At 52.5% G+C, this 26,799-nt stretch overlaps 1 protein-coding gene across 1 annotated transcript; it reads left to right on the forward strand.

The window, feature by feature from the left end:
* The first annotated feature begins 1,840 nt into the window (after positions 1 to 1,840).
* On the forward strand, positions 1,841 to 22,976 carry ADGRG3 (adhesion G protein-coupled receptor G3). The gene is made up of 12 exons (XM_004057715.4): positions 1,841 to 1,940; positions 6,837 to 6,984; positions 9,735 to 9,873; positions 11,705 to 11,851; positions 12,712 to 12,846; positions 13,350 to 13,389; positions 13,802 to 13,902; positions 14,042 to 14,154; positions 17,433 to 17,713; positions 17,891 to 17,984; positions 19,141 to 19,424; positions 21,857 to 22,976. Exons 1-12 carry the CDS (start codon positions 1,883 to 1,885, stop codon positions 21,964 to 21,966), a joined length of 1,650 nt encoding a protein of 549 aa, XP_004057763.3. The 5' UTR covers positions 1,841 to 1,882; the 3' UTR covers positions 21,967 to 22,976.
* Positions 22,977 to 26,799: the final 3,823 nt, after the last annotated feature.

Genomic DNA, 26,799 nt, shown 5'->3' on the forward strand with positions numbered 1-26,799 from the left:
CATGTGGCCAGGCGTGCATCTGGAAACATCCCTTTAGCTTGGGAAATGGATTGGAGCAGCTGAGGGCTGAATGCTGGCTGGGTCTCGCTGGAGGACTTGAGGCCCTGCCCACTGGAGCCATTGGGAGAAGCTGGGGCAGGAGGTGGCAGGAAGGGACACTACTGTTTTGTTGGCCCTGGGGTTGGGGGGGTCTCAGGGTTCTGTGAGTGGCTCCAGGCTAGTCCCTGGTCCCCAGGGGGCCTTTCAGGGAAGGGGCCATAGGAAAAGGTGGCCCTCCTTCCAGCCCTGCCTGACCTTCCCCCGCACCCACCCTCCGCCCACTTCCCAGGTGGGCTGGCTGCTCGGAGTCTCAGTCTGCTCACCCCCAGGCCCTTCTTCACACACTGGTACCCGCGAGCCTCTCTGAGGGCCCAGGTGCCAGGATGGGGCTCCAGCGATGGGCCCAGCACATCCAAGTCCACTGCCCCACCTCATCCTCACCTGCAGCTGGGAGGGAGGTCTGCAGATCTTCCAGGAGAAGGCTGGCCAGGTGTGGAGCAGTGGCAGGCCCAGCCATTCATCTGCCTTCGCAGCCCTCCCTGCAGAGGAAGTTTCTGGGGCTCAGGAAGCCCTGGGCTCTGACCTGCTGCTCCATGCTGAATTCCCACCTGCTCCCACACCATGAGTGACCCTAAAATCCCCTCCCTACCCCTTCCCAGACCCAGAGGGCTCAGCAGGAGACACTGAGTGGGAGGAGGAGGAAATGGAGGCCAGCAGGGGCTGAGCAGCTCCCCAGTTCGATCCCAAGGCTGAGTAGGGCTAGTGCCAGCCTCGTGGGCCAGAGGGGGATGCCAGCAACCACACACCTTGGTGGGATGCCCTTCGCCTTCCAATCTCCAAGTGGCCATGGCCTCATGCACAGTGCATCCGTGGGGCCTCCAGAGTTGGCCCGAGCGGCTGGCGCCCTAATTCCTTTAGGCTGAAGCCCAGGAGTGTTTGCCACCTCCCCCCCCACCTGATCAGTAACCATTTGGGGTGTGAAGACAACAGTTTCACAGCTCTGATGATCAGAAACGATGTAATGGCCACAGGCGGCTCCGCCTGCGTCATCCATGAGTTCATCACACATCTCGGGAGGCTCAGGGTGACAGACAGTGCATGCAAGGTCACCCAGCCAGGAAGTGGCCAGGACGGATGTTAGCTCAGGCCTGACCAGCCCCCGGGGCCGCACTGCTGTCTTCCCGCTACCCTGCCTCTGGGTCCGTCCTGTTATCCAGGCTGGTGGGGGAAGCTCAGGCTGCAGGGTCAGCTCCTGCTCTCCTCCCACACTCTCCAGCCTGGTTCAAGCCATAGGCACCATCCAGGTCTTCGTCCTCATGCCCAGAGCCAGGCTCTGTGCCCAGCTTGTTGCAGGTCTCATCAAACCCTGACACAGCCTTAGGAGGCAGCCCCATTGCCATCTTCACTTTACAGAGGAGGAAACTGAGGCTCAGAGAGGCTCCCAGCTTGTGAGAGGAGGGGTCTGAGTAGGTGCGTCTGACTCCAAAGCCTGTGCTCATCACAGTTCCCAGGGATCCACTCTAAGCCAGGCCCCTGTGGCCACCCAGCCCCTAGCCCCGTAGATCCCACCCCAGTGGGGCCCCGGGGGCACATACCTGGGTGGGCTCAGCAGCTCCCTCTGCAGGTGGACCCAGGTTGCGGTGAGACTGGGAGCATTGCCCAGTTCCCCACACTCACCTTTCGCAACCCAACCAATGGCGCCATCGAGCAGGAAGGGTGAGAAAGAGGACACAGGAAGCCAGAGTGGTGGGGCTGCAGGGTGGGGGCAGGCCAGCTCAGCAGAGCCTGGGGCCAGAGGGCCAGACAGCCACAGAGCTCCTGGCGTGGGCAAGGCTGGCCAAGGATGGCGACGCCCAGGGGCCTGGGGGCCCTGCTCCTGCTCCTCCTGCTCCCGACCTCAGGTGAGTGGCTGGCACCTCATCCCCTCCTGCCACGCTGGGCCAACCCTGCCCTGCCGAGGGAGGGATCCAGGGACAGACGCAGGGACTGGAGAAGGTGAGGAGTTGGGGTGTCTGGGATGTGTCCTCCGAGACCCCCCGTGGCCGCCTCAGCACCTCCTCTAGCCCTGTCCCTTTGGGTCAGTCCTGTCCTTCCACTAAACCTTGCTCAGGACTGGTCTCAGGTTCCCTTTGTTGCTCCACAGTGCCCTGGAGATAGGGGAGGTCGGAGGGTGCTCCCTGACTCCCCAACCTGGGCTGTGTCTCCCTGACAGGCCTGGCTCTGAGACAGGGGTTGGCCCTGGGCAGGCAATTCTCCAGCTGGCTTGTGAGATCCTGGGGACGGGATTCGGACACTCTGGAAGCTGAGGCCAGGAAGGTCTGTCACCTCGTTCTTCTGGACCTCTCCTCCCGCACATGTCACCCCACACAGGCTCCCTCTCCCAGTCTCAGCCACAACCCCTTGGTCCTCAGTGGCCTGAGCCAGGATCCACACTCCTCCCCGTCACTCTCCTATCTCACACACAAACACATGGTGCATCTCCAGAGGCCATGGAAGTGCCCGGGCCTTGCCTTTGCTGGCCTCTCTCCCAGGAAAGCTGTCCCCCTACCCCTTGCCCACTTAGCCGGCTCCATTTACCCTTCTTGGCCTCTGTGGTGTCTTAGCAACCCTCTCGGACAGGGGGAGGTGCTCCCCTGTTAGTGCTCCCATCTCTGGGCCTTGCGGGCCACTCTCGTTTTGCTCCTGACTCGGTGAGGGGCCTGCATGTCCATCTCCCTGTGTGTCCAGCGTGTGGTCACGTGACTTTGGCCACATAGATCAACTTATTTGGGCTTCAAAGAACCCTCTTCTTTTCAAACATTGGAAGATTCAGTGGAGTGAATCAGTCCCTGGCTCAAAAAAGGGTGGGAGATGACAGCACTGTCCTCCTAGTGGCCCCGGGAGGCCCTGGTACAGAGCAGGCCACCGGGCAGCCCTTGATAGATGGATGAATGGAGCCACCGATGGCAGCTGTGACCAGGGCTCATGGGCGTCCTCAGGTCCCAGCTGTCATCGCTGGTTGGGCCTTCAAGGCTCCTCCAGGTGATGCTGTTTCCCCCATGGTGATGTGGGTGCTCTGGTTGGGGCAGAGCAGCAGCCATTTGATTGAGCACGGAGCTCTGAGAGGTCTACACACGGGAAGGTCTCCACACTTCCTGTGTGGACAGTGATGTGTTAGTCTCCATTCTCCATTTGCGCATTCATTCATTCATTCATTCAGGAAGCATCGATGGTGCCCTCTGCTCCTGCTGGTACCACTTGGCCCCTGCCCTCAAAAGGCTCACAGTCTGCAGGGGTGACACAGTGTGGTGGGGACTCGCATGTGAGACCCAGCTGTTAGGGCTGAGCAAGGGGTGCATGCAATGGAGGGCCTGGCATGAAGGCACACGTGACAAAGGTGCAGGCAGGGCACGGGGAGCAAGGAGGGTGGTCACTGGGCAGGCTGGCACCTGGGGCAGCCTTCAGCACCGTGAGGTCTAAAGGGCCCAGGAGGGAGTGGCCCCCTGGGCTTCTACAGCCAGACTGTGGCTACAGGAGGGAAATGGCGGTGGTTTGCTCACGGTGAGCCAGAAGGGGCTGAAGGAGCCATGCGGGATGGGGGCAAATGCCCACCCTGCCCTCCTCCTGCCCTCTGACCTCCAGTCCACTTTCCACTTGCTGACCCCCAAATGAGGCAGTCCATGGAGGCCAGGCTCTGGAGCATAGAGGGTCTGGAGAGGAGGGGAGTGCTATCCCACCCACAGGCCTAGCACAGGGTCTCCTTGTCTACATGAAATGCTTGCAGTGTCTTCAAAGAATAAACACAGAAAAGATATTTAATGATCCTGTCTGTGTAGGGTGCTTGCCAAGAGCTTCACTTACATGCCTGCGCTGAAATTCATGGCAATCCGGGAGGGAGGCCTGCACCTGCACCCATTCATGACAGCAGGGCCGGGATGGCAGAGAATGGCACCCGCCCTCAAGCTGACAATGTTCTCTCCCCTCCTCTCCTGTCCTCTTCCTTCCCCTCTCAACCCCTCCTCCCCTCTCCTCTCTTCCCTCTCCCTGTTTCTGTCTTCCTCCTCCTCTCCCTCTTCTCCCCTTTTTTAAAAAGCCAACATGGATCATACTATATTCATGCTCATCTATCATTTTCCTTTCCCATTAAACAATGCATCATAAATATCTTTATAAACTAACAGAAATTTACAGTTCCTTTATAAGCTATCTAAAACGAATTATCACATATAGAGTCCATTATTACAAAATCCCCTCTAAAATGTTATTTTTTTTACCCTGCTGTTACTCTTTATTCAGCCATTACTTTTATCATGTCTTTTTTTGTCTTAATGATTAAAAATGAACAGTTTTTTTAAAAATGTGACAGTAATACTGGACATGATTTTTAAAAAATCAAATACCAGAGAGGGAAAGAAAAAATGGAAAGCAGATGAGCCCCTGCCCGCCTCAGCTCTCAGCATCACCCATCGCAGAGGGAGTTCTCCTAACACTTCCTGGGGGTGGCAATCCGAAAAGTGACAATGCAGAGCCAAGACCCACTTCCCACCCTCAATGGGAGAAGGATGCAACAAAGCACTTCAGAGTAAAAGACATATAAGTGGCCGCAGATATACAGGTAGATGCTCAAACTCCTTAAATGAAAATAAGATTCAATGTCATCTCTCAGACTGGCAAAAATCCAAAAGTTCAGTAAACTATAGAATAATAGGCATGTGGATAAATAGTCACTCTTATCCACTTTGAGTGAGAGTATAAATAGGTACACCATTTTCTGGAGGGAAATTCAATAATACCCGGCAGTTTTTTAAAGCACATACAGAAAGTCCTAGAATAGGAATTTTTTTTTTTTTTTTTTTTTCGAGACAGAGTCTCTCTTTGTCTTCCAAGCTGGAGTGCAGTGGTGTGATCTTGGCTCACTGCAACCTCCGCCTCCCGGGTTGAAGCAATTCTCCTGCCTCAGCCTTCTGAGTAGCTGAGATTACAGGCACCCACCACTACGTCTGGCTAATTTTTGTATGTTTAGTAGGGCTTCCCCATGTTGGCCAGGCTGGTCTCAAACTCCTGACCTCAGGTGATCCACCCACCTAGGCCTCCCAAAGTGCTGGGATTATAGGCGTGAGTCACCGCACCCAGCCTTCCTGGCGGTGTTTTAAAGCACATACAGTTAGATACAGAAAGTCCTAAGATAGGAATGTTTTCTATGAGTTCTCAACACAAGCTGAAAAGATGCACACTCAAGAATTCTTATGGCAGATTGTGAAAAACAATGTCCACCAAGAGGGGACCGGTTAAAAAAGTGTTGCGATGCCCATGGAATGGAATAGTTTGCAACTATATAAAGAATGAGGTGGAAAAGTTCTTCAAGATATACTGCTAGTCCAAGCGTGGTGGCTCATGCCTATAAATCGCAGCACTTTGGGAGGCCAGGGTGAGCGGATCGCTTGAGCCCAGGGGTTTGAGATCAGCCTGGGCAACACAGCAAAACCCTGTCTCTATAAAAAATAAAAATAAACAACATAAAAAAATGAAAAACTAGCCAGGCATGGTGGCACGTGCCTGTAGTCCCAGCTACTTGGGAGGCTGAGGTTGGAGGATCGATTGAGCCTGGGAGGTCTAGGCTGCAGTGAGCTGTGATCATGCTACTGCACTCCAGCCTGGGTGACAGAGCAAGACTCTGTCTCAAAAGAAAAAAAAAAGATATATTGTTAAGTGATCTTATTTGTGTAAATTTAAAAAATGATGTATTGGCAGGGCTTGGTGGCTCACACCTGTAATCCAGCAATTTGGGCAGCTGAGGCAGGAGGATCGCTTGAGGCCAGGAGTTCGAGACCAGCCTGGGCAACATAGTGAGAACCCCCTCTTCTTAATTAAAACATTTTGTCCTTAAAAAAATGATGTACTTATAAATACTTGCATATGCATACCTTCTGCAAAATTTCCAGAAGGCTGTTCAATAAACCGTTAAAGATGGTAAACTCTTTGAACACCTACAATGAGCTATGTCCTTTATCTCTAATCCTTCCCAAAACTTGCAAGGAATGTATTATTAGCTCCATTTTGCTGGCAAAAGATTGAGCCTCAGGGAGTTTAAGTAACTTGCCTCAGGACAACCAGTTAGTAGATGACCCAAAGCTTCCATTTCGTGCCCTGTATTAGGTGAAAGGGAACTGAACTAAAAGTCACAAAAGCTGGTCTTTAGTCCTGGAGCAGCCTCCAACTAGCTAGTAACCTTTCTCAAGTCATTTTGCTCGAGGGGCCTTGGTTTGCTGTATTTTCTACCCGTCCCAGGAGGTAGCTGTGATGGTTGTGTGTGCTTCTTAGCACAGGTGTGAGCAACCACACCCTGCCAATACATCATTTTTTAAATTTACACAAATAAGATAGTGTGAATGTGGGAGAATGAGGCAGACCAAGACAGAATACATCCAAGAGTTTAACCAGGAGGCCACAGTTGCAAGGGCTTTGGAAGGTCTGATGTGGAATAACTGAAAAGCCAGGCAGACTCCCTGGAGGAAGGGGTAAAGGAGTAATAGCACAAACATATGAAACCTTTTATTTACAGAGCCATGTGCCAAGCCTTTTGTACATGCTTTCCCCAAAGCATCCTACCAGCCCTGGGAGATGGGGTATTTGCTTTTACCTTGGAAACAGCCCCAGAGAGGGTCTGCATTCTGCTCAAGTGCACCGTTAGTGTGAAGCATGGAGCTGGAATTCTAGCCCAACCACCAGACTCTGGAGCCCCAGCTCCTTTCCCTGCTCCTCATCCTTGCTGCCCATCTTCATCCAGCCCATTCACACTCTCTGCATTCCTTCCTTAGGTCAGGAAAAGCCCACCGAAGGGCCGAGAAACACCTGCCTGGGGAGCAACAACATGTACGACACCTTCAACTTGAATGACAAGGCTTTGTGCTTCACCAAGTGCAGGCAGTCGGGCAGCGACTCCTGCAATGTGGAAAACTTGCAGAGGTGAGGGGACCCCTGAGCTGGAGGGGGAATCTGAAGCTGCTAGGAGGAGGACTATCAGGAAGGGATGGGGCCATCTTCCTCCATGGCCCCAGAAAATGTTGCTCCCATCTGACTCTTCCACCTTGTTTGACACTTCAGTCCCCCTGACCTAACACCCCCATTCTGGCAGTTGCGGTCCCTACTGATCTAGGGTATTCAGAGATGAATCCACTCCTATCCTGGCCCTTGGGAGTTGTGGAAGGACAGACACAGACCCAAATAATGATGACTCCAGAGTGTATACAGAATGGCAGACAAGGTGCCAGGTTAGCCCAGAGGAGGGAAGTTGGCCAAGGCTTCACAGAGGAGGAAACCTGGAAAGGGCTTTAAGGGTGCATAGGAGTTTTCCAGCTGGATCTAAGCAATGGTGAGGATACAGGCAACAGAACTTGAAAGTAATGGGGGATAACTACAATGCTTTGAACTGTAACAATGTAAACTGCGTGGGGATGGAAGAGACAATGGGCAGATGCGATGGGTGGGAGATAGGACTGGAAATATAAGCAGAGACTAAGGTGTGAAGGGTTGTGTAAGTTATACCAATGGGTGAGGGCGGCAGGGCAATGACATATTTTAAGCGCAGGGAGAGTATAGTCAACTCTGCATTTTGGAAAGATTGCTCAGGCTTCAGGGACGGGTGATGCAGGAAGACATGACCCAGTAGGATGCATCACAGGGGTCTGGGTGGGAGTGAGGGCCAAGTCAGCACCACTAGCAGCAATTGGCATTGTGTGCTTGGAAAGGAGAGATGGACTGGGGAGATGATACGATGTAGACTCCGTAAGACAAGAGACTGGTTAGATGTGGGGGTGAGGGAAATGAAGGGGTTTAGAATACAACATCTTTAGGATCCATCTCCAAAAATATCTCTGCCTCTCTTTCCTTTTCCCACTCCTAATCAAAGTTGCCCATAACTCTTCTGGGATGCCTAGAAAAGCACGTGGCTTACATTAGTACTTAATAAATATGTATTAAAGGAATGAGTAAAAGCCCTGTGCTCAGGCTTGGTGTTAGGACAGCCATCTCATTGGATCATGTTATTTCAGTGGCCTGAAAAGGCTTCCATTCCCACCTGCAGGTGATCCAGTAGCTTCTTAGCATCCCAGAGCCGTTCAGAGGCTCCTCTTTGTGCTGCCCAGGTATATGCCCAAAAGAATTTAAAACAAGTCTCCAAACAAAAGCTTATACATGGGCCAGGCACGGTGGCTCACGCATGTAATCCTAGCACTTTGGGAGGCCGAGGTGGGCAGATCACTTGAGGTCGGGAGTTTGAGATCAGCCTGGCCAACATGGTGAAACCCTGTCTCTACTGAAAATACAAAAAAAAAAAAAAAAAAAATTGCCAGGCTTGGTGACAGGCGCCTGTAATCCCAGCTACTCGGGAGGCTGAGGTGGGAGAATTGCTTGAACCCAGGAGGTAAAGGTTGCAGTGACCTGAGATCACTCCACTGCACTCCAGCCTGGGCGACAGAGTGAGACTCCATCTCAAAAAAAAAAAAAAAAAAAAAAAAAAAAAAAAAAAAAAAAGAAGCAGCAGCAGCAGCAGCTTGTACGTGAATATTTGTAGCAGCACTATTCACAGTAGCCAAAAAAAAAAAAAGAGGAAAATACCCAAATGTCCCTCAATGGATAACGGCATAATTAAAATATGATCTCTCCATATGATGAAATAGTATTCATCCATAAAAAGAAATAAAATACAGGGGCCAGGCACTGTGGCTCATGCCTAAAGTCATCCCAGTACTTTGGGAGGCTGAGGCAGGAAGATCACTTGAGGCCAGGAGCTCAAGACCAGCCTGGGCAACAGAGTGAGACACCGACTCTACAAAAAATAATTTAAAAAAAGAAATAGGGCCAGGTGCAGTGGGTTCATGCCTGTAATCCCAGCACTTTGGGAAGCCGAGGCAAGCGGATCACTTGAGGTCAGGAGTTCGAGACCAGTCTGACCAATATGGTGAAACCCCATGTTTCTCTACTAAAAATACAAAAAAAATTAGTTGGGCGTGGTGGCTCACGCCTGTAATCCCAGCTCCTCGGGAGGCTGAGGCAGCAGAATCGCTTGAACCCGGGAGGCGGAGGTTGCAGTGAGCTGAGATTGTGCCACTGTACTCCAGCCTGGGTGACACAGTGAGACAGTCTCAAAAATAAAATAAAATGGAATACTGATACATGCTACAACATAGATGAACCCTGAAAACATTATGCTGAGTGAAAGAAGTCAGAAACAAAAGGCTGCATGTTATATGACTCCATTTGTGTGAGCTATCTGGAATAGGCAAACTCAGAGACAGAAAGCAGATTAGTGATTGCAGGGGCTGGGGGAAGGGGGAAGGGAGAGCTTCATGGGTACGGGTTTCCTTTGGGGTAATGAAATATTCTGGAACTAGGTAGTGTGACGGTTGCACACCATTGTGACTTACTTGATGCCATTGAATTGGACACTTTAAAATGGTTAAAATGGTAAATTGTATGCTATGTGTACTTTACCACATGCACAAAAAAAGACAAACACATAAAATACTCAGAGGGACGCCTAGCTGGAATCCTGCAGGAGCAGCCTGGACGGCCCCCAAGCCACTTTTCTTCCTCCTGTCCTGAACCCAGGGTCTTTACTTTGATAGTTTGGGTCAGCCCTCTCACCCCAAGAGCCTGATGAGTGAGTAACTCAGCCTGCAGGATCCTACCCTCCCCCCATCCCTGGCCCTTTGCAGATACTGGCTAAACTACGAGGCCCATCTGATGAAGGAAGGTTTGACGCAGAAGGTGAACACGCCATTCCTGAAGGCTTTGGTCCAGAACCTCAGCACCAACACCGCAGAAGACTTCTACTTCTCTCTGGAGCCCTCTCAGGTGAAGAGTTCCCCAGCCCTCTTGGCTGGTTCGGACCCTATTTTTCTTGAACATATATTCCAAAACTCTAAGAGAGTTATATCCTGTGATATAACTAGGGCTTGTCCCTCCCGCACGTCCCAATTGGCAGAGCTGCGTCTGTAAAATGAGCTCTAAGACTCCTCCAAGCCTAAAATTTCTGTGAGCTCTTCTACTGAGGGAACATATTTGAAATGAGGTAAAGGGTTCGATGGACAGACTCTGGGTTTATGCTGGTCTGGATTCAAATCCCAGCTCTGCCCTTGACCAGCCATTGTGATCATGGGCAAATTACTTTTCTGAGCCTCGGTTTCTCTGTCTATAAAAAGATGAAGGTATTGCCCACTTTCAAGATTAACATGGCCAGGTGCAGTGGTGCACACCCGCAATTTCAGCACTTTGGGAGGCTGAGGTAGGAGGATGGCTTGAGGCCAGGACTTCTAGACCAGCCTGGGCAACACAGTGAGAGTCCATCTCTACGAAAACAAAACAAAACACAAAACAAACAAAAGATGAATGAGAGGAGCAAATGAGATAATGCACAGGGAATGCTTGGGATAGTGAGGGCTTAGAAAGCCTCCTGCCTTCTGGAAGAAATGGATGTGGTGGTGGAACTTCAGGCAGCAAGGTGAGTTGGTTAGCACTGAGGTACTTTTAGGTTTGTCTGGAGAAAGGGAAATGGAAGAGAGATTCTTTCTCAACCCTTTATTATGTCACTCAAGCAGCTGAGCCCTCTGCAGGGGTTATGTACTGGCCCCAGAAATCACCTACATGTCCTTTCATTGGAAGTCTGGACTGGGAAGGAGAAAGTTGGGGCCTTCAGCTCCAGCCATGAACCCCCTGTGCCAATGTGCATGGGGTGTTTCTGAGGCAGGCCCTGGGTGGGTCAGGCTGTAGCCCTTAGGGGAACAGGGAGCTCAGAGAATGAATGAAACATGCTTTGCAGCCGGGCACAGTGGCTCATGCCTGTAATACCAGCACTTTGGGAGGCCAAGGCGGACAGATCATCTGAGGTCAGGAGTTCGAGACCAGCCTGGCCAACATGGTGAAACCTTGTCTCTACTAAAAATACAAAATTAGCTGGGCATGGTGGTGCATGCCTGTAATCCCAGCTACTTGGGAGGCTGAGGCAGGAAAATCGCTTGAACCTGGGAGGCGGAGGTTGCACTGAGCTGAGATAGCGCCATTGCACTCCAGCCTGGGCAACAAGAATGAGACTCCATCTCAAAAAAAAAAAAAAATGCTTTGCAATGACCACTGAAATATATTTCAATATTCTGATGATTCTTTGTTTTTTAAAAATGTGTTGTTGTTGGGCGGGGAGGATTTGACATTCAGAGTAAACGTGTGTGTCCTCCCTCTCTGCCCTTGTTCTCTCACTTCCTGAACTTCCTTCCTGACGGTTTTATTCTTTCCATTTATTCCTGAGTCAGAAGCCAGACATTGTCACAGTCAAGCCCTGTGTAAACACTGGGACTGTTAGGGCCCTGGCCAAAAGCACATGCCCTCCAGCCGTCCTCATACTTGCACATTCAGCTTGCCCAGGCATCAGGTGCCCAGACAGGCACAAGCTTAGCTCTACTCTCTGTATTGGGAAAACCGAGGCTCCACAAGGGCTATAACTTGTCTAGGGACGCACAGCCTGTGAGGAGCAGAGCTTGCACTGTGCCCCAGGTGTCCTGCCTCTCAGAGCTGACAGTCCCCAGGTGCTGCCCCCTACCCAGTGTGCCTGCTTCCCCTCCCAGCTGGGGGAGTGGCAGGACTCGTGTTGGGGGGTGGGTACAGATGGGAGCTGCTGTGTCTGTGGTTGTAGGTTCCAAGGCAGGTGATGAAGGACGAGGACAAGCCCCCTGACAGAGTGCGACTTCCCAAGAGCCTTTTTCGATCCCTGCCAGGCAACAGGTCTGTGGTCCGCTTGGCCATCACCATTCTGGACATCGGTCCAGGGACTCTCTTCAAGGTGAGGACTCAGGGAAGCTCCAAGGTTAAGTGCTAGATCCTCTGGGGGCTCCATGCCACAGCTTGCTGTCACTGGAGCCTGCTGAGGGATCCAATGGGGACAGAGCAGGCAGTGAGCCTCTTAGTGTTTCTAATGCAGCCCGTGGCCATCTCAGACACCTGTCACTAGAGTCTATGGTCTTCAGACTCACACTGGTCACATGCTCTCAGATGTTTGACCCCCACACATGAGTGCCCTTTGGCTTGTCTATGTGTCCTGGGGGTGCTCACGTGCTCTGTGTGTCCTCGTGCATGCACAAACATGCACATCCTTTTCTATTCCTGTGCATGCACAAGCCCATGTACTCAGCTGTGATCATATCCACACGAGCAAGTGTACCCATGCCCTTGCACATGTGTATACCAGGTATGTGCACCCAGAGGTGTGCATCCACTCCTGTGCAGACGTGTGTACCCCTGAGGGCTAGTGTGCTCCCCCCACCAGCCCCCTTTCTACCGAATGCACACTCACGCTAAGACCCTCAGGGGCACGCTATCCTCCCTGCTGACTTCCATTTCTTGGCTGATCTTGGCCCCATGCCCCCTCTAGTTAAGAGGGCAGAGGAGCTCTGGAGGCCAGCAATGGAGAGCTGTCACGTGCACAGCTTTGCAGCCAGTTGACCTGGCCCAGCCCAAGCAGGGGACCACTGGGAGCAGCAGGGAGGAGGCTGCCCGTGACTCCTTGGCTCCCTGGTCCCCTGGTCTCGAACTCTGCCCTCCAAGCAAAGGCCATGGGTTCCTGGAGGCTCCTAGGAACCCCAGCCTTGGTGGGTTGGGATGGCCCCTTCTGCAGCCTGGCCTCCCCGATCTCCCCTTTCACAGGGCCCCCGGCTCGGCCTGGGAGATGGCAGCGGCGTGTTGAACAATCGCCTGGTGGGTTTGAGTGTGGGACAAATGCGTGTCACCAAGCTGGCTGAGCCTCTGGAGATCGTCTTCTCTCACCAGCGTCCGCCCCCCGTGAGTCCCCTGCTCAGGCCTGGCAGTCACTGCAGGGCAGACAGGCGAGTGGGCACACCTGGGCCCATGGGCCCTTCATGGGACACTACACATCTGTCCCCTACCCTTCCACAGTCGCCCAGGAGGAGCCATTAGGGCCATACACATAATTGGATCCAAGGCCACACACCATAGAGGTGCACATGAGGACCTGGCAAGCCCACCTGCATACACATGGCATTCCACATCCTCCACACCCATGCTCCCCTGACACGCACACATGCATGCAGACAGGCAAACCCTCCCGCCCACAGCCCCACACCACAGTCACGCGCTTCACACGCCGGCCCAGGGCTCATCAAATGGTGCACTTAATTTTTCTGTGTGGCCCATGGGTGTGAACCTTGCTTTCTACCTAATGCACACTCACGCTAGGACTCGGGGGAGCACACCGTCCTCCCGCTTCCCCTGCCCTCCCCCAACCTTCCTTTTCCTCTCTCCTGACTTCCACTCTTCGGTTTCAGAACATGACCCTCACCTGTGTATTCTGGGATGTGACTAAAGGTAGGGCCCGGAGGACCTTCTCTGGGGTAAGACAGGAAGGGAGGGTATGGGCTGCATTGTGGGGCGGGGCTAGCTCCACTGGCTGAGTGCCTCCCCTGCCTTCCTCTCCCCTCCCCTCCCCTCCTCTTTGCTCCCTGTATCCCCTCCCTTCCCCTCCCCTCCCCTCTTCTCCTCACCTCCCCTTCCCCCTCCCCTCCCTTCCCTATATTCCCTTCCCCTCTGTTCCCCTCCCCTCCCCTCTCCTCTCTCCTCTCCTCCCCTCCCTATATTCCCTTCCCCTCTGTTCACCTCCTCTCCCCTCCCTTGCTCTCCCCTCCCTATATTCCCTTCCCCTCTGTTCCCCTCCTCTCCCCTCCCTTGCTCTCCCCTCCCTATATTCCCTTTCCCTCTGTTCCCCTGGCCTCCTCTCCAGGGCCCACTGGAGACTGGTCTTCTGAGGGCTGCTCCACGGAGGTCAGACCTGAGGGGACCGTGTGCTGCTGTGACCACCTGACCTTTTTCGCCCTGCTCCTGGTAACAGCCCCCTCCACTCTGATCCCAGCCATCCCAGGGGCTTCCAGCTCCTGCCCTGGGGAGGGGGCTGCCTGGTGGTCTTTGGGTATATGGGCCTGGCCTCCAACTGACGTGGTCCCGGTTCTGGGGTCACCCACAGAGACCCACCTTGGACCAGTCCACGGTGCATATCCTCACACGCATCTCCCAGGCGGGCTGTGGGGTCTCCATGATCTTCCTGGCCTTCACCATTATTCTTTATGCCTTTCTGAGGTGAGTGATCCCCACCTCCCCACCATGTCTCCCTCCCGCCCTCAAGGGAGGCAGCAGGGCAGGGTGGGAAGCATTCAGGTTGTGCAGCCTCTGACCGTTGTCCTCTCCACACGTTAGTGTCCTCATCCCAAAATGGGGTTGGGGGTTGAAATGTGTCAGAGCTATTTCAGGAGCAAGTGGCAGAAACTCAACTCAAATTGGCTTAAACATAACAGGGAATGTGTGGTTCACGTAACTGAGAATAGCAAATCGCAAATAGGGTTCATGTAATTGAAAAACCCAAGGTGCATGGACTTCTGGCAGGGTTCGATCCAGGGGGTCAAAAGAGGTCTCCAGAACTTGGTCTCCCTCTACCTCTCACAGCTTTGCTCGCCCCTTGACAGTCATATCGGGCAGCTTTACCACCCTCAGGGGCCCTGGCTGCCTCAGGATTGCATCATAGCTCCTTAGCTGCTTAGGCAGAAATAAAAGAGGTCTCCTCTTTCCAAGTATTCTAAGATGAATCCCAGGATTGAGAAGGATTTTATTTTGAGATAAAACAGAAAGATGCAAAAATAGTGCAGAGTCCCGTGGTTCCTTCTCTCAGATTCCCCCTGTGGATACATCATAGACAACTGTAGTTCAATATCAAAACCAGCAGCTGGTGGTACAGTACTGTTGACTAGAATATAGACTTTGCTCAGTTTTCGCCATTTTTAATGTACATTCATGTGTGTGTCTGTGTGTGTGTGTGTGTGTGTGTGTGTGCGTGTGCGCAGGACATATCATTTGATTGGCCCAGTCCAAAATGAAAATAAAGAAGGCTGGGCGTAGTAGCTCATGCCTGTAATCCCAGCACTTTGGGAGGCCGAGGCAGGTAGATCACCTGAGGTCAGGAGTTCAAGACCAGCCTGGCCAACATGGTGAAACCCCGTCTCTACTAAAAATACAAAAAAGTTAGCTGGGCGTGGTGGTGCGCGCCTGTAATCCCAGCTACTCAGGAGGTTGAGGCAGGAGAATCGCTTGAACCAAGGAGGCGGAGGTTGCAGTGAGCCGAGATCACACCATTGCACTCCAGCCTGGACAACAAGTGCAAAACTCCGTCTCAAAAAAAAAAAAAGAGAGAGAGAAAGAAAATATATGGCCCCTTTTTCAAAAAATTTTAAGAATGTCAAGATGGCGACAGTAGAACATTAAGTCCTTCTGCGTTTGGGGTCCTACAGAGGTCACATGCTCATGAAACTGGCCCTGTGTGAGCATGTGTGTGCATGTCTGTGTATATCAGCCTATGCAGTTTTATCCCGTGTATACACCAGAGTTGAGTCTTACTGGCCTAACTTGGACCATGTGCCCATGCCTGTCTGGGTCACTGTGGTCAAGAGCTGGAATGCACAGATTGGCCGGCCAGGCCATGTGTCTGCTCTTGGGTTTGAGCTAACAAAGAACCCCTGGCCCCTGACTTATGAGAGTGGGGACGGGCGTTCCTTAGGGAAACCTGGGGCTGTGTCCAGAAGAGGTGGGAGTGAGTGCAGGATAGGCAGAAACAGCAGAGAGCACTGCAGCCTGGGCCCAGGCCATGGCTGAGGGACCCACAGGATCTGCCAGCTTGAAGGAGCCTAGGGGAGCTGCCAGTGCCCCAGCCTGTCCTGTCCCCCGCCTCCTGGGGGTCCCTGGGGGTGGCCTAAAGCAGCCCTTGGGTCTCCTGCCCCCGCATCCAGGGCCGTCCCTCCGCCCTCTCCACGTGCCTCTGTGTCAGCATTTGGCCCTAGGCTGCAGCCCCCTCTAGGCCCACCCAATCCATCACAGACCAACCCATGAGTGTAAATGGTGCCCCTCACCCCCACCCTCCAAGCCCTGGCCTAGGACATGGTCCCCATCCCCAACAAGCCGAGTGTGACTTGCCAGCTGGCCGCATTGCTGGACCCTGTGAGCGGGGCTTGGAGCGCCAGGAGAGATTACCACCAGCTCCCCAGGGTGGGGCCTGGCATCTCAGGTGAGGTGGACATGATCCCAGATGCTCCTCCAGGAAGCCCCCGGCTCCCCTCCCTCGGCTGAGAGCCCTTCTGGATCTGGTTTGCTAAGAATTCAGAGTGGGGGCTCCAGAGAGAGGGAGGTGAGCCTGGTGAGTCACTGGGCAGGGAGTCTGGAGCCCAGGGTTGGAGCCCCTGCCCTGCTCTGTAACCCCGTAAGGCTCCCGTCCCTCTCTAAGCCTCACTCTCCTACTGCATTTTTGGCTTCATGCATCCACCCATCTGTCCATCCACTTCACCAATGGATCCATGGTCCCTCCACTGTTAGGCCTGAAGTTCACAGCATGGGAGAGACCCGAGGAGGGAGAGGATGGGGAGTTACACTATGCTGCTGGGAAATGTCCAATTCAGCTCAGGCTAAGGGGCATTCAGAGATGGCCTCCCCAGAAGGAAACATCCAAGGGGCATTTGAAAGGCAGAAGAAGAGGAGTCAGGCAAAGAAGGTGGGAGGAGCTGGGGAGCAGGGAAAGGCATTGAGAGCAGTGGGAAGAGCTGACCTCTGCGAAATGAGATCAGCCTCACCTTGGTGTAGTTTGGGTCATTCCAGGTGTTTTTTTTCTTCTCTTCCCAAGGCTGCCTAATCTCTAGCCAGTGTCTGGCTTTTGACTGATAGGTGTGTTGCTCAGTTACTTTGGGCCCGTGTACGTTTGTGTGTCACCTCCATCCCATAATTTTAAGTACATGCATGATATGCAGCCCATATGCATGAACCTTAAGTAGCTAATTATCATACAAGGTTATGTGAAAGAAACTTTTTCTCTCTAATGTAAATGCCCATCTCTGAAGAGCTGCCCCTTACTGGTTTGGTCCGGATCTTGCCGGCCATGGGGTCCCTTTTTTATATCACTTTTGTCTTGCCTGCTGAACCTCTGCTTTTCATCTCACTTCTTGCTCACCCGTCCCATTCACCCTGCTTCTATTCTCTGCTTTTACTTATTCTGCCCTTTATCCAACTTTTAATTCCCTTTGCTATTCTCCTGCCTCATTTTCTGGCCTCATTTTCCCTATTATCCTGCCTCACATCGATCAAGGGATGAGGCTGGTAGGATCCGGAACCCACAGGGCCCCGTGGGCCATGAGAGGCTCCTGGACTTGAACCTCAGGACACTCCGACTCTGGCTGCCGGCAGGGATGGAAGCTGGATGAGTGGGCAGGAGCTGGCAGTGGGGGTGGAGAGCCATAGGCTATTGGGGTGGACAGGCCTGGGTGCCTCATGGGAGCTCCCCATGGGAGCTGTAGCCCCTTGGGGTCTCTTATTTCTCACCCCAGGCTTTCCCGGGAGAGGTTCAAGTCAGAAGATGCCCCAAAGATCCACGTGGCCCTGGGTGGCAGCCTGTTCCTCCTGAATCTGGCCTTCTTGGTCAATGTGGGGAGTGGCTCAAAGGGGTCTGATGCTGCCTGCTGGGCCCGGGGAGCTGTCTTCCACTACTTCCTGCTCTGTGCCTTCACCTGGATGGGCCTTGAAGCCTTCCACCTCTACCTGCTCGCCGTCAGGGTCTTCAACACCTACTTCGGGCACTACTTCCTGAAGCTGAGCCTGGTGGGCTGGGGTAGGTGCTGCCTGGATGGACAGAATAAACGGCCGGCCCTGAGGGTGCAGAGGGAAATAGCCTTGGGGAGAGAGAGGAGGGGTTCCCAGAGCTGGAGGGATGGCCATCTGGAGGGGACGTGGAGGAGGAAGTGCCAGTAAGCCCCAGTGGCGTCATGCCGTTTCCCCTTGTGCCCAGGCCTGCCCGCCCTGATGGTCATCGGCACTGGGAGTGCCAACAGCTACGGCCTCTACACCATCCGTGATAGGGAGAACCGCACCTCTCTGGAGCTGTGAGTGGCGGCTGTGGGAGCAGGGGTGATGCCAGCTCCCCGGCTACACATATTGGGGCTGGAGAGAGGTGGGGAGAGGAGGGATTTCTAGGAAAATCTAGACCAAATATGTCAAGACCAGAAGAATTCTCAGATCCAGCTAGCTCATAGCACAGAGAAGTAAACTGAAGCCTAGAGAGAGAGAGGAAGTGAAATGAGAGAGGGGGCCTGAGAAAGGAGAGGGAGAACTGGACCAGGAGGCAGGATGCCTTACTCGAGCCTGGGCCAACACGAGCCCACATGGCACCTTGAGGCAAAGTAAAGAAGGTCACCCCGTCCGCATGCGGGGTGCGCAGCCTGGAGAGTGGACGGTGTGTTGGATTTCAGCCCCCACCTGCTGCCCAGCCAGGTGTCCTTGTTCAGGCCACCACCTGCCCAGTGATTCCCAGTAGCCCTGGCTCTAGTCTGGGCTCTGCCCTGCCTGCTATGTGTGTGATCTTGGCAGGCCCGATCTCTCCCAGGGCCTCAGTCTCCTCATCTGCACCATGGGGGAACTGATCAACATGCTCTTTGAGGCCCTTTGCCCCTGCAGTGCAGAGGGCAGTGGAGCTGAGTTCAGTTTCTAGACTCACACCTTGGGATCCATGGGGCACCCACCACTGGGCCCACGGCTCCGTGCTAAGAGGAGCTGGTGAGGCCTTGGACCTGTCCCCAGGCCTCAAAAGCAGGGGCCCCAGGAGCTGGAGGGGTCACAAAGGTGCAGGCAGTGGGCCAGGTGGGGACTGCAGCGGACTGGCAGTCACAAGCCCATCTAAGTAGCGGTCAGTTACTATCCTTCAGGAGGGCATCCACAGAGCTGCCAGGTGTATGATTTTATAGGAGAAGCAGAAATCTAGGTGTTTATACCAAAGCTTCTGATTTTAAAGGCGGCCACTAATTCAGTTTTTTCACAATGTAATATGGGGCAAATGAAACATGTCTTTGAGGTCACTTTGGCATTAAAGAGACACCAGACTGGAGCCAGGTGACGGCCCCTCCCACAGCGGGAGAGCCAGGGATTGATGAGTGGAAATGGGAGAGGCACCTTCACAGACAGAAAAGCTCAGCCAGGGGACTTCCTGGGTTTGCTGGCCAGAGGTACCACTCCCAGTCCCACCACAGCTGCCCCCTCCTCCAGATGCTGGTTCCGTGAAGGGACAACCATGTACGCCCTCTATATCACCGTCCATGGCTACTTCCTCATCACCTTCCTCTTTGGCATGGTGGTCCTGGCCCTGGTGGCCTGGAAGATCTTCACCCTGTCCCGTGCTACAGCGGTCAAGGAGCGGGGGAAGAACCGGAAGAAGGTGCTCACCCTGCTGGGCCTCTCGAGCCTGGTGGGTGTGACATGGGGGTTGGCCATCTTCACCCCGTTGGGCCTCTCCACCGTCTACATCTTTGCACTTTTCAACTCCTTGCAAGGTGAGGCCCCTGCACCAGGGAGGTGATGGGCTGTGTTGTCTGTCCCAGGAGGTATTGGGAGGTGGGGAAGAGGGTGGTTTGCAAGACACAGGACTCTGTTCAGGCTAGCTGAAGTCAAGGATGTTGATTTCAAATACTCAGAGCAAGGATCCAGGGCAGCAAAGTTTGGCAGCTGTATTAGTCCGTTTGTGTTACTATAATACAAAGGAATACTGGAGACTGGGTAATTTATAAAGAAAATGGGGTTAATTGGCTCATGGTTCTGCAGGCTTTAGACAAAGCACAACACCAGTATCTGCTCCTGGTGAGGCCTCAGGAAGCTTCCAATCATGGTGGAAGATAAAGGGGAGCCAGCGTATCACATGGCGAGAGTGGCAGCAAGGGAGTGGGGGGCGCCATGCTGTTTTAAACAGCGAGATCTCGCATGAACTCCAAGTGAGCACTCACTCATCACCAAGGGGATGGTGCTAAGCCATTCATGAGGATCCGCTCCAATGATCCAATCTCCTCCCCTCAGGCCCCACCTCCAACATTGGGAATCACATTTTGACATGAGATTTGGAAGGAACAAACATCCCAGACATATCAGCTGCCTTCATGGGAGCTGCTACCAGAATCAGAAAAAGCCACCCAAACCAAAGCAGATACGTTCTCTATCTTTTTCCTGGAGCTATGGAGTCTCTCACCTAGTGTCTGTTGGAACTCCTTCATTCTCTCTCCACTCACCCTTTACTACCCATGGCCCCAAATTGTTACCCAACATGGCTGCCGTAACCCTACCTGACCTTGCAAGTTGGGTGTCCATCGTCCATCTCTGGTCCAATCAGCTGCGACCAGAAGGGCAGAATCATGTGATATGATGTCCACATGACATGGATGGGATCTCCATCCAGGGATCTATGGAGGTAGGAAGGAAATGCTTGCTGTATTTGTTACTGGCCCCCGCAGGGCCCTTCCTCTGAGATCCCAGCAAAGGGGTAAGAGCAGTCCATGTGCTATGGTTTATATGTGTTCTCTTTGCTCCTTACATCCACAGCCCACAGAGGCATCACAGTCTGACTGTGAGAGAAACAGCCAAGACAGGAGTGACGAGACTCAACCTGTTCAGGGAAGTCACTAGAAACCCAGGCGTCCTAGATGCAGCGGGTATAAGCCCCCAAGACCAGGACTGGCTCCCAGTGCCCCATGAGAGATGTGTGGCTTAGTGGCTAGGGCCAGGCAGCCCTAGGTCCAAATCCTAGCCCCATCCCTGACCCAGCAAGTCGCTTGGCTCCTTCCGTACTCATTCATCTCGAAATTGGGATAATCCCATACTTATCTCACCAGTTTTTTTTTTTTTTTTTTAATTGAGATGGAGTCTTGCTCTGTCACCCAGGCTGGAGTGCAGTGGCACGATCTCAGCTCACTGCAACCTCCACCTCCTGGGTTCAAGCAGTTCTCCTGGTTTCAGCCTCCTGAGTAGCTGGAACTACAGGCACATGCCACCATGCCCAGCTAATTTTTGAATTTTTAGTAGAAATGGGGTTTCACCATACTGGTCAGGCTGGTCTCAAACTCCTGACCTCAGATGATCTACCTGCCTCAGCCTCCGAAAGTGCTGGGATTACAGGCGTGAGCCACTGTGCCTGGCCTGCCAGATTTCACAATGAACAATGACAATGCATATGTGGAAACTACTAGGTCTTCAATATGTGGGAACTATATTAATAATCATAGAAATTATGACTGTAAGGCCATCTGAGGCTGTCTCCAGGTGGAGAATCATGAGTCCATGCCTGGAGAATCCCCGGGGTTGATGGTTGGGGAGAAATGAACTTTGAAACTATAGCTGACATCATTATTCTTTCAGAGGTTACCTTAATATGTAAGCCTGCACACTTCACTCTACTAAGTTTCCACTGGGTCTGAGTTATTCTGTATTTCTCTCTTCCTCTCCAATACAACAGAGCCCTTGGTATACTTGAATTGCCCATTGAACTCTTCTCAATATTTGTCTTGCATATAGAGGTTTAGTTACAGATTTCCTTGAAACATAGAGTTTTTCTAAGTCATGTTCTGTACTTACTATAATTTCTTTCACCCCACACTTTCCCTTTTCCTCTTGCTGGAGTGCCTCCCATAATAATCCTTTATAGAGGGAGTGATGATTGTTGTGTATGTCCGAAAATTCCTCTATTTTGCTCGTTCTTTTCTGTAATAGGCATATGTAGATATTTTATTTGAAGGTCTCTGTTTTTCATTTCCAAGATTTCTATTTGGTTCTTTTTTATTTCATTTTTGAAATGGTTGTGAAATGGTTGCATTTTTGCCTTTCCCAGCAGTTCTTGAGTGGTTACGGTGGGTCTCCTCCCTCTCAGCAGCCACCAGCCCAGGCTGCCCCCACTCTCTGCCCACCCCTTTCCAGGCTCACCGAGGCCTCTCCTTCCTAACAGGTGTCTTCATCTGCTGCTGGTTCACCATCCTTTACCTCCCAAGTCAGAGCACCACAGTCTCCTCCTCTACTGCAAGATTGGACCAGGCCCACTCCGCATCTCAAGAATAGGAAGGCACGGCCCTGCAATATGGACTCAGCTCTGGCTCGCTGTGTGACCTTGGGCAGCTCCGTGCCTCTCTCTGTACTCCCTCAGTTTCCTTCTCTGTACAATGTGGCTGGGGAGGGAGAGGATGGGACCAGGTTGGACCACGTGGCATCAGAGGTCCCATCCAGATCCAACTATAGGTCCAAGAGTCCACGTAAGCAGGTTTGCAAGGCTCTAAAGTTCCTATAGTCCTGAGACCCCCTGCCAGCAAAGAGTGACAGTCACCTCCATGCCCTGCCCTCATTGCAAAGCCCTCACTCACCTTCTGGTCTCAGCAAGGGAGGAGAGTCTGTTGCTGGTGTAGCCCTGGAAGGAGCCCCCAGCCTCTCCCCTCCTCCTCCTTGTCACTGGCCTCCCACAACTCCCCTTCTGGCTGCCTGTAACCTTGAGGGGCATTCAGGAGGCCAGCATTCCCTCAGGCATTGGGGGTTTGTTTTGGGAGGTGGGAGTTGATCCTCCCACCCAGTCTGCCCCTGGTCTCTGCCCATCCCATCAGAGCCCACCCTCCTGGAAGAGACCCCTGCGTTCAGAGTGCTGGCAGCCCTGCACGTGTCCAGGGACACTGCATTTCAAAGAACCACTGAGTGGGTGAGCTACCTTGGGCAAACCCCCCACTCCTGACTCTGACTGCCACGTGGGTGGCCCGACCTCTGACCTGCTGTCATCATTGAGGTAGAAAGCAAATAATCTGGGCTCAGCACACCTGGGGGTGCTCCCACTCATTCAGTGTGTGGGGCCCCTGAACAGAGGCTGGGCATTGCCACTAGAACCTGAGCTCCTAGAGAACAAGGACCTGGGTGGCCTCGCTTACTGTTCCAGCCCAGGCCGAGCACAGGGCCTGGCTCGTGGCAAACCTTGAATAAACATTTGTTGGCTGAATGAGTGGATGTATGAGTTTGGCACCAGCCTGGCAGATCCCTGAGCCAAGGGGGTGTCTCAGGCCAGACCTAGGTGGGCAGGGTACTTCCAGCAGCTGGGGCTCTATGTCACAATCGCATGCAGGTTTCTCAGTAGGAAACAAAAAGAGGCAGAGATAGCAGAGATGGGGTAGAGATACAGAGATGGAGAGAAGGAGAGAGAGACTTAACAGACAGGCTGACACAAAGAGGGAGAACGGTGGCAGAGAGACAGATGCAGAGAGATGGCAGCCCCACGCCGGCTCCAGCGACCCCCCTGCTCGAGGGGAGCAGTGAGTGTTGCCATCATTCCCCTCCCTGGAGCCTCACCGCACAAGTCCCTCCCTCACTCTACTCACAACTTACCAACCATCCTCCCTACCCGGCCTCCGACCCTCTCCAGGGAGCTCTGTGGACTGTCAAGCCCTGTCTGCAGGTGAGAAGTTACTGTCACTGTTAGGCCTCCCCCAACAGCCCTGGAAGCTGCAGGCTGCAGCCCACCTCCCCGTCCGGATGCTGAGTGCTGACGTTGACTGCAAATGGATGCGCTTCGCTTCCCCTCCCAGCCCGCAAGCACTTGAAAGACAGGAAGGCGGGCCCTCACTTTAGGCAAGTCGCTGTGTTCCTGGAAGGGAAATTCTGGGGTGTGGACATTGCATCAGGTGAGCCACAGGAGCAGTTCTGGTGGACAAACTTGGTGTGTTTTGGGGCTTGTCTTCACAGACATCTGTTTCTCACACTGAAGGTCTCAACTTCCTTATCTCAAAGTCTCAGGGATAGTAACCTGAGAAACAGCTGTTCCACCATCTGATAGGTCTGGGCTTAAATCCTGGCTCGGCTACTTAGGAGCTGTGTGACCCTGGGCATTTTACTTCACCTCTCTGAGCCTCAGTTTCCCCATCCATAAAATGGGGATTATAAAGTCCTCACCTCATCCTGACAGCATTAAATGAAGTGACAGAAATAAAGTGCCCAGCACTGACTCCGCAGGAGTTAGTCAGCTCCCCCACCCTGCCTTGATTTAAAGAAAGACCAGCCAAGGGTAATGGCATGAGGAAATGGAGGTCCAGACAGGCCCAGCCACCTGCCCAACTAAGGTCACTCCATGGGCTGGGTTGAAGCTAGGGCCAGGCCTCCCCGGGTTGCCCTCATCCCAGAGCGGTCCCTGAGTTTAAGGATTATCACCTGGTCCTTGGCTGGGCTTGGTGGCTCACACCTGTAGTCATAGCACTTTGGGAGGCCAAGGCAAGAGGATTGCTTGAGCCCAGGGGTTCGAGACCAGCCTGGGCAACATGGTGAAACCCCGTCTCTACTAAAATACAAAAAAAATTAGCTGGACATGGTGGCGTGCGCCTGCAGTCCCAGCTACTCAGGAGGCTGAGTCAGGAGAATTGCTTGAACCCGGGAGGTGGAGGTTGCAGTGAGCTGAGATTGTGCCACTGCACTCCAGCCTGGGCAACAGAGCAAGACTCCGTCTCTTAAAAAAAAAAAAAAAAATCTAGGCATGGTAGCTACTTGGAAGAGGAAGAAGGAAGACCACTCGAGCCCAGCAGTTCAAGACTGCAGTGAGCTATGATGACGTAACTGCACTCCAGCCTGGATGACAAATCAAGACCATGTTTTTAAAAAAAGAAGGAGGAGGAGAAGGAAGAGAAGGAAGGAGGAGAAGGAAGAGGAGGGAGAAGGAGGAGGAGGAGGAAGAAGGAGGGAGAAGGAGGAGGAGGAGGAAGAAAAAAGAAGAAGAATAAGAATTATTATCTGGTCCCAGCCCCCAGTCTCAAGGAAAATCCTGGGTTGCAGAGTTTCCCAAACTGCTTAGTGGGATGTGGGACCAACAAGACCACAAGTCCTGGATGGCTGGGCTTCCTGGCTCAGAAGGAGAGGGCAGATAAGAAGGTGTGGCTAGCACTGGGGGTGCACTGCTTTTCTGGCTGGCTCTCCATCCTGGGGCTAGGCAGGGGCTGAGGGGCTGGAGTTCCTCATCACCTGCGGTTCCTGCAAAAGCAGCTCCAAGTGCCATGTCGAGCACCCATAAGGCCAAGGGGGCTATGGTGAAAATACACCCCAAGGCCCAGAGCAGATGGATGGAGTTCCTCCGTCATTGCACAGCAGCAATAGCAACCTAGGAGGTGGGCCATCATCACAGGTGGGAGCACAGACCCTGATCTCAGTCCACCAGTTTCAAATTCTGTCTTTGCAACTTGTCTTGGGCAAATTCTTCAACTACTGAGCCCGTAAAGCAGAAACAGCAGTAGCTGCCCCACAGGGTTAATGAAGGAAATGAATAAATGAGACAGTGCCTGCAAGGACTGCCCACTGCCTGGCCTGCCTGGCCCAGAATGAATGTGACAAAGCCAGAGCTTTGCCTTGGCCATCATCTCATCAGGTCCTGGGTACAGAGAGGGTCCCTTCTGCCATGGCTCCTGCCTGGTTCTCTGTTCTGCCCAAATCTCTTCATTCCTTGTATTTTTTCATTACAACATAACAAATACACAGGAAAAAAGAAGACTTATTTGCTCCATGCTGTCAGATAGGCAACACTAAAAGATATAAATCCTTTATCAATTAATGAATTCAATGAAATTACAGTAAAGATTTTGGGGCGGGCACGGTGGCTCACATCTCTAATTTCAGCACTTTGGGAGGCTGAAGCAGGAGGATTGCTTGAGCCCAGGAGTTCCAGAACAGCCTGTGCAACATAGCGAGACCCTGTCTCTACAATAAAATAAAATAAAGGAAAAAAATAAATATTCTAATTTATTTTATTTTTTTTTGATTCTCCAGAAACTTTTACAATTGATATGGAGGCATATAGACCTCAAATAGCTAAGTCAATCTTAATGAAAGAGGGCATACAGGAGGCGGAGGTTGCAGTGAGTTGAGATCATGCCTGTGCACTCTAGCCTGGGCAACAGAGCTAGACCCTGTCTCAGAAAGAAAAAACAGAAAGAGGGGCATAGAAGGAAGACTTGACCTCTAGACATAAAGATATTACAAGGCCAGTTTGGTAAATGCAACGTGGTGTCTGTGCAGGGATAGGAAAGAAGATCAGTGGAACAGCACAGAGTGCTCAGAGGCAGACCCATGGACACCTGGGGGATTTAATACATGACAAGGGTGGCATCGTCATTTTCAGAGGAGGAAATACCTAAAACTAACCCATTAGTTCATGAAGACACATTTAAAATCATTAGTCATCAGAGAGCTGCAGATTGAAATGACAATGAGACCTCATTGTATCCTTATTAAACTGATGAACTAGAAAGCTAGATGGTACCAATGGGCAGGGACAATATGGGAGCCAGGGAGAGTCTAGACTGCTTCAGCTGCCTGGAGAAAAACACAGTGCTTCTGCTGAGCCAGCAATCTTGCTACTGGTTGTTTATCTTGAAGAAATATTCTTCCAGATCTAGACCCCTCTAGACCTGTGTAGCATTGTCTGTGATGGAAGGGAGCTGGTAGCAAGTCTGAGTGGTCTGTCCAGCCCACCCAATGTCTGCTGGGGAATTCCCTCAAGACTGCCCCAAACCGTCAAGAGATAGGGCCAGTTGGAATTCCAAAGAAATAAACACTAAGCGCCGAGGTGATCCATATCCGTCCAAAGCATTTATTAGGGAAACGTACATAGGGAAGGCTGTAGTGTTCTCATGACAGACAGCAAGAAGGGAGATGAGTCTGTTCATAACGAGGAGGTGGGTTTATGGAGTTTATATGAGTGTTTAAGGGAGTTGGTTCAGGGCTGGGGCATGTTTAGCATTTGTTTGATCTTTCCATGTTTCCAGCAACAACCTAAACAACTATCAGTGCCTGGGGACGTTGAAAGCTCCCTCTAGAACACCTGGACACCGAGTGCCCGTCACTGGAAGGACGAAGAGGTAATAAGTGTGGATCCACACAATA

Source organism: Gorilla gorilla, chromosome 18 (assembly GCF_029281585.2).
Source record: "Gorilla gorilla gorilla isolate KB3781 chromosome 18, NHGRI_mGorGor1-v2.1_pri, whole genome shotgun sequence".
In the NCBI taxonomy this organism is placed as follows: Eukaryota; Metazoa; Chordata; class Mammalia; order Primates; family Hominidae; genus Gorilla; species Gorilla gorilla.